The sequence below is a fragment of the Punica granatum genome, chromosome 2 (assembly GCF_007655135.1).
Source record: "Punica granatum isolate Tunisia-2019 chromosome 2, ASM765513v2, whole genome shotgun sequence".
In the NCBI taxonomy this organism is placed as follows: domain Eukaryota; kingdom Viridiplantae; phylum Streptophyta; class Magnoliopsida; order Myrtales; family Lythraceae; genus Punica; species Punica granatum.
The window spans coordinates 40,761,233-40,773,306 of NC_045128.1; the positions used below are offsets into that span (position 1 = coordinate 40,761,233).

Genomic DNA, 12,074 nt, shown 5'->3' on the forward strand with positions numbered 1-12,074 from the left:
AGTCGACTTGACTTGTTGAATGATGCCAAGTAGCATTGAAGCAGTGGACTTGTGTATACATGTGGAATTGTCTGAAAATTCTGTTGCGACTTTATTTACATATATATATATATATATATATTATCTAGAAATATTATGAGAGGACACATTTTTTTACACATGAGATTCATTGGTTATCGGCATTCAAATCTTTCAGGCTCGTAAATTGAACTCTATGCTCCTCGTCGTCGTCGTCGTCGTCATTAGCATTTTGGCTGACAGCAGGACTGTCCATGCCGCATCCTCCCTTGTCGGCATTGATATCTATATCTCTTTGATCGGCTGTTCTTCCTTCTCCAACTGACCTAAAATCAATTCTATCAACTGGTCGGTGGACCACACTCTCTTCGGAAATAGTTGATGTTTTAGAGACGCTAACACATGCCATATCCCCGCTTTCCTCAGATGAGTTGACATGCTTTGTCAGACTATCATGATTTTGAGAGCAAGACTCCATCTTCTCCTCCGATGCTCCATCTTGATCAATCCGTTCTCCGTCTTGATCGATCCGCACTCTGTTGAAACACAAAATGGAAAAAATAAAGGGGCTCACTTTTCATGGTTTGACAGAAATGAAAGTAGAAGAAAGAGAGATTGTAAACCTTTGCAGCTCCGCTTGAAGTCCATTCACATAAGCCAGAAACTCTTGCTTGTCCTTCACAGATTCCGACTCTTTCTGTTCTGCTTCCTTCTCTCTAGCCCGGGTCTCTGCCTCTGCAACTCGTGCTTTCTCATTCTCCTTGAGAAGAGCTGCTTCGAGGGCACTAGCATGCTCTCTAGCTTTTGCAAGTTCAGATAGCAATAACTCTGCCTCCTGAAGGGCAGCGTCTCTCTGCTTAATCAGTTCCTCCCTTTCTCTATCAAGGGCCAAGGCCATCTCTTCCGACTCTTTAAGCTGCATATAGAGAATTAAAATCCACATGCACAGCAACATAGATAAGGGAAATCCATAAACCATGTCAGGTGAATTTATTAGTCTCAAAGTACCTTTAGCTTGAGTGAGTCCAACTGCTCCTCATACACTTGGGTCAACCTTCCAATTTCTGAGAGAGTCATTTTCCGTTGTTGATCTATTGTACGGACAGCAGATGCTGCTGACTCTGCAGCTTCAGCAGTATCTGACAACTTCCCTGCTAGATCTTTTATAGTTGAATCCCGTGCTCGAATATCATGAGCCAAATTCTGCAGTTCCTCATCCTTTACTCGCAGCGTCTCCTGCAGATACATTCTCGGTATGAACAGATGACAGAGTTGAAAAAGGTAACTCATTGACTAGTAATCACTTTAGAGACAAATGGGTCGCTACTGTACCTTCATAATTGTGAAATCATCCAGAGGACCCTCAATAATTGTATTTGTTGTCACCCCAAGGGCATTTCTCATGGAAATCTGCATTGCTGCTTCAATTTCCTTGGAACATTCCAATGCAGTTGAATTAGCAGCAGAAATTGCTGCTGCTAGTGTTCCAAACTTTGAAGAACCATCCCCGCTTAAGGCATTGACAGCTTCTTTATGTGCTCTTAGAACCAACTGCGTTGCCCTGATCATACAAAGGAGAACAAGTGAAGATGAAATCCAGGTTCAATAAAGAGATAGTTAGAAACATAAAGTGCGAGACCACTCTCTTTATATGGTATACGATTAAAGTTCCTATTTTCCAGTCACAGTAATCCCCTTATTCCTGTTTATTAGTGCTTGTTACTTTGCTTCACTATGAGAAACTATGAGAGCCGTCCACAGGTAATTCCGGGTTACATGATGAGGGAGTGCCAAAACCCTGTTTGAAATGCATTACAGTTGCTTATTCTGACCAGTTAAGCTTCTTGCAGAAAGGTCACTTTCAAAGAACGATCAAGTGACTTTATATTTGAGTTTTCCTAAGCATGCAAAGCTGTTCGCTAATAACTCCGAGGCAGCAAGACAATAATAGAATAGAACTTCTAGTTTTCATGTCTTACTGCAGAGTCGATACCCAAGCTCTCGCGGCACCAGGAGTTTCAGCGACAAAAAGGTAATCTTTCCTTGACGGGGTTCCAATATCTAAAATATGCATTGTTAAGAAGTTTCCTTTTCGAGAAGTAAAAATGCCCAACACTGCAGTTGCTGAAATAATGAGAAATCAAGCAGCATGATAAGGATACAGAAGCAGCAGCCATCATACTTTGGCAACCCACTGAAACATAACAAAAAACAAAATGGAAGGAAAGCTGAATCAGTCTCCATTTGGGCAAAATTACAATCAGACTACAGCAAAGAAGGTAAAAAGTCGAAACTATAAAACTTACTGAAAGTTCACCGGTGATAGAGTGATGGTGCTACTGTCATCGAACTCAATGATTCCTCTAGCTGATGGTTCATTTCTCCTGACCCTGCCATGGAAAGACCAGAAGAGAACAAAATCATCAAATTATTCAGTAATATATGCAAAGAATACTCAGATGTGAAATTACTTACTTGTATTCCATTCTCCCAGTGATAGGATCAAGGATCACCCAACGCTCATTCCACTTCTTTAACTATTGGGAATTCAAGCAGAACAATATATTAGAACCGAAACTACAAGCTTCAATTCTATAAGCAGCAGTGAACACGCACATTGGCTTCCGCACAGATGCATCGAAAATCATCTCATTGCATTTCTCTAACAAATGCATCACATCTAAAAACAAATCAATATTCCCAGTACATGAAGCTCTCGGCTATCAGATATTCAAGTCCACTTTCACAACCCTAAAGCAGCGTCCCCTTATGAGCATTCTATTCATCAGCTATAGGACTGAAAAACTCAGCGACTTAACTACTATCCTCATCTCAACAACAAATGACACTGCAATTCGACCTCTACACTGCGGTTCCAGCATACCCCATTCTCGAACTGCTCTGTGGATTCTTATAAATGAACTCCTAACATATTATAAATCTCGAATTACCATAATTCTGTGACCTGATCCATACAGCATGCCATCCATGAACCAACTAGACAAATTGTCCCATGTCATAAAATCAACAAAGAGGGCCGAGGTCAATGATCAAAACTCATGGCATGAAATGAAAATACGCTGAAGCTCGAAAAGAGCTAAACGATAAACAGATCATCAGAAATCCAAAGCTATAGAGGGGGCGAGAGAGGGAGAGGGGGTACTGTGTAGGATCGCTTGAGAAGGGGACCCTGGAGCAAGGTCTTGTCGGAAGTAGAGGTCAACCGCCGTTTGATCTTCTCCAAGTTCCAATCAACATCTGCAGCTCTCTCCTGCGACTGCTCCTGCTGGCCAGAAGTTTCGGAGAAATTTGAGAAACCCATTTCCCCATTCGTCACGTTGGCTCATGAAAGAAAGGTTTCAGGCAAGAACTAGAGAGAACTAGAGAGAGAGAGAGAGAGAGAGAGAGAGCAAACAACTGACCGCGGAAGCGCCATTACTGGCCATGGCAAAGATGAAGCTTATCCCCAATAAAGACCCAAGAAAGCCGTACGAGCTGAAGTAGGCTAGTCAGCTCAGCTTATTAGGATCATGAGAGAGAGAGAGTAGCGGAGGTTTCGTGATCTTCTTTCCCTTCTCGTTCTTTAATGGAGCTTTGCAGTTTGCAGCGGGTAATGGCTTCCGTTCCTCGGACGTTTTCCTCGATGACAGACACAGTGCTCGGGTCTGACCCGAATGCCCGACCACTCATCCTCTTCACCCGATTGGCCCATCACCACTGGGCCTCAGGCCCACAATCTCCGAGCCATCCCTCAAATAGTAACGATCCTCCTGCAGGCTGGCTTATACACAACTTCGGGTATATGGTATCCAACTGAACGATCACAACGATCAATGGAGGAAAGAAACTGCACAATAGAGTGCTAACCAAGTGTCCGGGAGTCGGGACGACGGCTCCGACCTACGAACGCTAATCAAGTGTCTGGGAGTCGGGACGACTGCTCCGACTTACAAACCATTATTAAGTACGTCAAGTGAGATTTTAATTAGTTTTGCATTTCAACGTGTCAAATAGATAACTATTGTGTTAATGGCCCATATTGTCTGATTTTATTAGTATTCGTTGAGATGGAGAAAAACGAAAATGATTGATCTAATGTGAATGCATAACGTTCAATTATCATCGACCCAATATCCACGGTCAATGATCAACACGGATATTCAAAATTTCCAAATTAAAGCACTCTTTTTTTTCACTTAGTCAAAAATACAATAATTGATTGATAGATAGATTGAATAATAATGATGGTGGCTCAATCGATGGACAAGTCATCATCAGTCAGTCCGAGTCCGTTTACCATAGCAAATGCAGGTTGATTTAGGTGGTTCCATATCTATTCCCCTGCTGCTACGTCCATACGTACGATGGCTTTTATGAAATTTCAATATACAACTCAGGAATTATATGAGACTGATGTCCCAAATTGATTTTTCTATCACAATTAACCTCCGGTTGACTGAGACGACCGTCGACATTGAAATTCAGATTAACACGGCCTGACAAATCAAAACTCTTATATTCACATATATATATATATATATATATGTACATATCAGATATCCGTTTGGCATATCCAAGGGATTATTGCTAATTTCATCTCTGTGTATATACCGTACGTATACGTATATATTGATGAGCTTATATGCGTGTGCGTAGTTTTGCGACCAGCATTCATGTAGCTGCGTACCGAATGACCATATGACAATAAATCTTAATTAAGCACAAAATGTCAACTACTCTACTGCGATTGTACTGAAACCGGACATATATACATCGGTCTATTTTTAGGGTATTTTCCTAAAATTTACCGCTTACTAGTAAATTATTTAATTTAACTATCTAATGCAAGATTTTCATCCTATGACATCACCGTAGGAAATTGTGTCATCATCGGGAGTCATAGGTCCAAGGATTTATCAGCATAAAAATAATAACACTGTAAAGAAGAAGATGTGACATAGGTTTCGATGACTAATTAAACGTTTTCTTGACTGCTAACGGCTAAAGACGCCCATTGAATTAATACAAAAATGGGAATAATTTTGACAATTACGCTTTCTTTCTTTTTTTCGATGACAGACAATTACGCTTATTAGCTCAACGTCAGCCCAAGAAAGATGGATTAATTTATCTATACAATGACTTATTCTTAGGGTAGATATACATAATAAGATATCAACCTTATCGCTGCTTATTGCATTATCTGAGCTTTCCCTTATTAATTATTATTAAATTCTCTCTTCAAAATATTCCTTTCTGGTAACTCTCTTTTTTACCGATTCAGGTCAATGAATTAGGTACAACGATATAGAAAATTTAATAAAATAGTAATGGTAATCTCTTAACGATAATTAAATTTGAAATTTTTAAATTATTAAGCGAGAATGTGTGACACTTTACTACACCTCCTTCCTTATGTTTTTTTTAACTAATCAATCAATATCGGGTAATTATGCATGCAATTAATCGTCTTGTAAATTAAGCTAAAAATTACATAAATATTGACTAGTTATTTTTATACAATATCGCAGAAGATTGAAGCGTGGGAACGTGATTGAAGATCAGTGTGTTTGATCATATAACTATTGGCAAGCAAAGTAGCATGGAGAGCGCCACTAGTTAATTGTTGATACAGCATGAAACATGGGATGTAGAGACCCCAAGATCTCAAGAGATGTGTTATCAATATATGCTCATATATTAAGGATTAGGAGAGTCAGTTAATTGATTCGACTGAATGATGCTTATTAATTAGATCAATAGCTTTCACTCATATAAAATTTATATATTTGTATTTATCTAATATTTTTTTCTATCTTGATGATTTCCTTCATGGTTGTTACATATACATGATGTAAACTTTGACCCATCATCAAGACCAAAAATTGATAGATGCTAGCTAACTCTATATGTAAAATATTCACAGACAATTAATTGGCACAACTAATACCTTTAAAGATACGTTACGCCGAACTGCCTAGAACCAAGAGAAAAAATACAGTGCCGGAATGAATTGAGACTCGAGAACACTAAGTGCGTAATCTTATGAAACTTTTAATATAGCGAGAAAAGAAGAAAGGAGATATAGTATAAGAAATTAACTGAATAGAACGATCGAATAATATAGAGAACTTACCTACTTATAGACCGTAGAATATCTGAAAATAGACATCAAATATACAGAATAATATCTAAGTTGGATATAGGAAATTTCAAGAATATACCACCTAATCGATTGATACGATCTTATTCCGAAAATATTCTATTTTCTAAATAACCAAACAATATCTCAAACTTCTTACATATGCAATTTCCAGTCCTCTCCTCCTACATAAGATAAGACAATGAACTTGTTCAATATTTGATCACCATCGTATTTTTCCAAGAGAAACCACCGAGTACAAAAAAAGGACTGAAGACCAACAAAAGGGTACGTATATTGGGGGGGTCGTCGCAGGACATTGGAAGAATCTTGGATTAAACATGGATGAAAAGTCAAGTCGCATACTGATTCAACGGTAAATAAAGTTTATAGTATTTAAATATAAAAAACAAAATTTTTATATTTAAATATTTGTATTGCCCTATAGAACATTGGACCATGGCGATGGCCCTATAAAAACCCATATACATGCCTTTTAGACCAATCCAATAATATGGAATTATCATAACAGACATACAAGGATTCCCAAAAGATTGTTCATCCCCAAAAAGAAAGAAGACTTTCGAGCATGGGGAAGGGAAGCAAGGTTCATTCATCTCGATCCTACGTGAAGTTGGACTCCGTTTCCTGCCAAGACGATCAGAACCGGCCGAGGAAGGGCTATGTCCCGGTCATGGTGGGGAAGGACCAGGAGATGATGGAGAGGCTGGACATACCCACCAAGATCGTCGAGCACCCTTACATTGTCAATCTTCTAGAGATGTCAGCAGATGAGTTCGGGTACGGCCAGCAAGGGTTGATAAGGATCCAGGACGATCCGGATTCTTTCAAGCAGATGGTGAAGAGGATAGCCAAGGAGAGAAGGTTGGATAGAAGCTTTTCTTTCCCATTTTGACAAGCTAGCTTAGGATCACACACATATTTACGTATGTACTTTACATGTCTAAGTGTTGATCGATCATCGAGCTCCGTCACCTCCATGGATGCAAAGTGATCGGTGTAGTACAATGTTAATAAAAATATCAACCAGACGTTATTACAGAGAATGGCAAATCTCCTCTTCTTGCTGATTCGATTGGGAATTTCTTCTTTTTGTTCGAGATATATAATAGAGAGACTGAGAGAGTCTCCAATACGTAGCTGCTAATTGATCGTGAGTGATCGATGAGCGCCCATTATAAACTGTTCCAGCAGTCTTTCTATAAGCTAGCTCTTTGGTCGTCAACAGTCACAACATATCTATATCAGGATATTGGGAGTTCGTTTATATTTACAAAAGTTACAACTTTGAGAACTAGAAGTCCGGTCTTTTTCTTCTTCTTTTTTTTCTGGTGATGGAATTAACGGGACGAAAGGCCAACGATGACGGAGATGACTGTCTCTACTGGAGATTTTGGTCTGTCATTCATGGCGGTCCGGCTAACTTAAGTACCTCTGAGAAGAGAATACTTATGAAGCGTCTTCCCGAGTTGCAGTCAACTGGATAACCGTTCTCTTTAAAAAAAAAATTGGACTGATTAACTGAACAAACTAACAGAAGCATCTCCCGCTCGTATGGGTGACGTAATTGACTTATATACCAATTATTATTCAACCAATTTGGGAAAGGAAAAGCTCGAAGAAATTACATGCCCGAAAGAGAGAGAGAGAGAGAGAGAGAGAAAATTACTTGGATAACATGTTTTGTTTATATACTACATATCGGATTATTTTGATCCAATAATGGATGGCTCAATCCACGCTAAGGCAATGGAGTTGTTGAGATGTATCTCGTATTCTAACAAAGAATCCGAAGATATGAAAATAATATTGAGATTGGATGAAAAAGAACGGGGAGAGAATTTTTTCTTTTTGGTAATCAGCGAGGAGAGAATTCAATATCCTATTGAAATTATTTTCTTATTTTGAAGAGAGTTCGTTGCATCTCTTGAATTTTTAAATAAGAAATTTTACTATGGGATTTTGGGGATAGTTCTACATTATCAATGTAATATTGCCATGAGAAATATTCTATACTAGTAGGCCACGTTTGAACGTCGGGATATGGATTGGGATTAGGATTTCAAAATCCTTATCCAGCAGTTGGTGTCGATGGGATACAAATAAGGATTGGGGTAAGGTGATATATAATTTTTAAGAGACAAATCCCATGTAAGGGTCAGATAAGTATGGATTGGGGTTAGTATTTATATCAAAAGACGAAAATGTGCCTATTCTAACATCAAATCCTCCAGAATTCTCACAGCGTTTTTTTTTTTTTAAGGTTTTGAGGCCAAAGATTGGGAGGGGCAGGATTGGCCACATGTTGGCCACCGCTGCCCCCAGTAAGGTTGCCGGCATAACCAGGAATTGCCAATGACCTTACTTGGGACGGTGGTGACCAGCGTTGGGCCACCATAGCCCCGATTTACCTTTTTCTCTCTCTCTTCAGTGAAGAGAGAGAAGAAGCAGATTTGGGGCGGTGACGGCCTAATGCCAGCCACCACCACCCCAAGCGAGGTCACTAGTGACCTCATCGGGGGCGGCGGTGGCCATTGCCTCCCCTGTTCCTTCTTCTACATTCTTTTTGTTTTTACTTTTAATTCTTTTGTTAAAGTTTTATTTTTTATTTTTTATTTTAAATATTTCAAATACTTATTTTAAGAGATATATTTTTTTTTTATAGATAAGGGATATGTTCGTCATTTACCTAGAATATACAAATTCTAAATCCAAATACATTCCAAACATTTGATTAGAATATTGTAATGCCAGGGATTTTAAATCCTAACTCATCGTATCCTTAACTCGAAAGTCGAATGTAGCTGTAAGGTACTGTATCTCTATGAAGTGAATGGGGTCTTGTATCAATACACGGTTGTGAAATTAGAAATTACAATTCACAGATAATTTTCTTGTGAACTTCTCAGCAGTTTTTAGTTACTTTAGAGTCTCTAATCTCTATGGTTGGTAAGAGTAGAGACTGGTGAGATTTAAGAAGATTATGAGACCCTCTTCAATCTGAATCTTGTAACAGGGGCTGAAAAACAGGAGGACGATCTCAATGTTATGATCTCAAGGTTTAAAAATTTTACGATGTACATCCTACTGTTCCTTATTCTTACTTATTGGTCTCAATCGACATTCTTCCCAACAGAAGGTACATGTAATGATTTTTAAATTTTCTGTTTGACTACGAAGATATGATCAGAAGAAGGCCGAGGGGGGCATGCCTATCCTTCCTATGTATGTTAGACAATATTAATTAGTATGTTGATTTTTATGATCAATCGTATGATACACCTACCTGATCTTGGTCAATTATTCCACAAAAGCGAAATATGGTTAAATTACTATTTAAGTATTCATCTTTTAGCAAATTGAGAGAATGTGTGTAAGATTTATGACAACCCAAAGTGCTTGCTCCAATTCTTGTACGTTTACATATTATGCATGTAATAGAAACGTGCCCAGTTACATACGGATCATGCCGTATCATATTCGTTTGCTTAATTATTCTATTCTATTCTATTTTGTATGCATTTTATCCCTACTATTATTTCAATATATTAGGTTAAAATTGAAAATTGAAATACTCCACAAAAGGTGAAAAAAATCCTTAAATTAAAAAATACGGAGGTAACTTTTTTTTTCAGTTACAACGGATAACTTTTTATTCTTCATATCATTTATATTATTTTTTCAGTGTGAATTTTGGTAACCGAAAACCGTATAAGTTAATATCCTCTATATTATATCATATGTATATCACTTAGTAAATTGGCATCAGAATTACCTAAAATAACCTATATGAAGAAATAATTACAGCAGAACAAACATGATGAAGCATGCGCATGCAAACCAGCACGCGTCAGAGATCACCAGAAGGAAAATATATATTTGGGGCTATGGCCCCGTAGTTCACCTAAAAATATATTCTTTTTTCCTCTATAACTGTAAAAGAAAGTCTTTCTTTCCAATATATTGCAATTTTCACTTGTTATACCAAAATATATATCTATTATTTCCGATTTTCGAGTGATGATGATGATGATAATTAATTCTACCAAAAAAATAATAAGTAATTAAGGGAAAACAGATGCAGAAGATGACCATTTTCCCACTTCCTTCTTATATACGAGGTTCGTGGTACATCTTACAAAATGTATCCCTAAATCTCTTAATCTCTTTAGGCTATGTTCGTCTGTCGGGTTTAGAATAGGAATTGGGGTAAAATGAAATTGGATTTGAATTCAATGATATTTAATATGATAATCAAGTGGAGTATACCAAGATTTGGAATTAGAATATTAAGTAAAATGACAAATATGCCCATAAATAATTATTTTTTAAAAGTTTCCTAAAATAACTACCCAAAAAATTTTCTTAAAATAATTTTTGAAATAAAATAAAAATAATTATTTTATTTTTAAAATAAAAATGTGTAAAAAAAAAGTCGAACAAAAAAGGGTGTGGTGATTGCCTGACCGTTAGCCACCACTGCCTGGAATTTAAAAAAAAAAAGATAAGAGAAAGAGGAGATCGGGGTTGTGGTGGCCTAACACCGTGGCTCGACGCCGACCACTACTGCCTTAATTGAGGTCGCTGGATACCACAAAAGTCCCCGGCGACCTCGACTGAGATAATGGTGGTTGGTGTCAGGCCACCACAATCCCAATCTCCTCCCTCTCTTCTTTGCTTTTTCTTCTTTATTGTTTTTTTCAAATTTCAAGCGGCAGTGGCCGGCGTCATCCCCTTTCGCCCCTGCCTCTACTGCACACTGTAATCTTCCAAAGGTGGCATCTTTCGAAAATTTGAAGAAAGGCTTAGGACATTTTCGTCCTTTCACATAAAATATTTTAATCTACCCGATAATTTTCTTAACAATTTATTTTACCTTATACCGTACCCGATCCTAATTCTAGTGTGTCCAAACAAAGGACAAAAATTTTCAAAATCTCATCCCTCTTCATATCCCAAGCAAATTCATCTCCAAGAAACTACGATTTTCGGATTTAATTTTATCCGATCCCAAATTTCCATGACCATGTCATCACCATATCGTCACCGGACCATCGACGGGTTTCGATTTCAACATGTGAAAGTATAATATCCTCAGCAAATCGCATTCAGCATGTCTCTATCTTGTTGTCTGACTTGGACTTCGTAGAGCAAAAGGTTAACATAAAATTAAATAAACTTTTTTCTCTTAAAACTCCCGTGCACATGCAGCAACAAAACCTCTTGAACACGACCATGAATTGTCAGATTGACTAGAAAATCAAAACACTCAAATTTTGACATGTCGGAATCGTTTAATTTAAAAATAAAAATTAACATTATTAAATACGGCATAGTTTGAAAGTCTATTGAGTGAAATTGAGTGAAATTTCATCAAATGGAGGGCAAACGCATGCTAAGGCATCTCAAAATCATATGAGATTTCGAAGTGTCACAATCATCTACTCTAATGGTAATTTTCTTTTATGAATCTCTTAAATGGTAATTTTGTTAAACAAGGTGTGATTCATTTATTTATTCATTTATAAAAACATTAATTCCTTCGATTTTTTTCAATTACAATGAAGACTCATGGGCGTAGTATAATAAAATAGAAATCATAATATCTAAATAAAACAGTACCGGTAGTCCATTAGTGCCTTCGATTGATTAAGAAAGAATTATTCAACCGAGGGTAGGTTTATATAACTACTTATATATGTCCTTATAATGCAGTGGAAATTAAAACGACAAATTAATTTAATAATAATCCGTTCGTTCGAGGTTGTCTCTGAAAAGCTAAGCCTACCAAGCCGATTCCAAATTGTTATTTATATATTATTACGTGTAATTTCTTGACCTACTTTCCATGAAAATCTCCCGACCAATTTGTCCAAAGGTTGGATGATATAAT

At 37.4% G+C, this 12,074-nt stretch overlaps 1 protein-coding gene across 2 annotated transcripts; it reads right to left on the reverse strand.

The window, feature by feature from the left end:
- Positions 1-7: 7 nt before the first annotated feature.
- Positions 8-3,622, reverse strand: LOC116197832 (switch-associated protein 70-like). Of its 2 annotated transcripts, none has more exons than XM_031528085.1 (10): positions 3,441-3,622; positions 3,182-3,301; positions 2,494-2,555; positions 2,325-2,408; positions 2,181-2,212; positions 1,998-2,079; positions 1,351-1,579; positions 1,027-1,254; positions 642-934; positions 8-554 (listed from the first exon to the last, which is right to left on the reverse strand). In XM_031528085.1, the coding sequence occupies exons 1-10, from the start codon at positions 3,462-3,464 to the stop codon at positions 167-169; spliced, it is 1,542 nt and encodes a 513-aa protein (XP_031383945.1). In that variant the 5' UTR covers positions 3,465-3,622; the 3' UTR covers positions 8-166. The 2 variants fall into 2 exon arrangements, with proteins under 2 accessions (XP_031383945.1, XP_031383944.1); XM_031528084.1 differs by having other exon boundaries at positions 3,182-3,304.
- Between the last annotated feature and the right edge of the window lie 8,452 nt (positions 3,623-12,074).

Excerpts from the sequence above, each read along its gene's own strand:
- LOC116197832 (XM_031528084.1), bottom strand. The coding sequence starts at position 3,464 with ATGGCCAGTAATGGCGCTTCCGCG. Across the intron at positions 2,556-3,181 it reads TTCTCAAGCGATCCTACACA|TTAAAGAAGTGGAATGAGCG; the intron begins GTACCCCCTCTC and ends AATTCCCAATAG. Across the intron at positions 2,213-2,324 it reads CTATCACCGGTGAACTTTCA|TGGGTTGCCAAAGTATGATG; the intron begins GTAAGTTTTATA and ends GTTATGTTTCAG.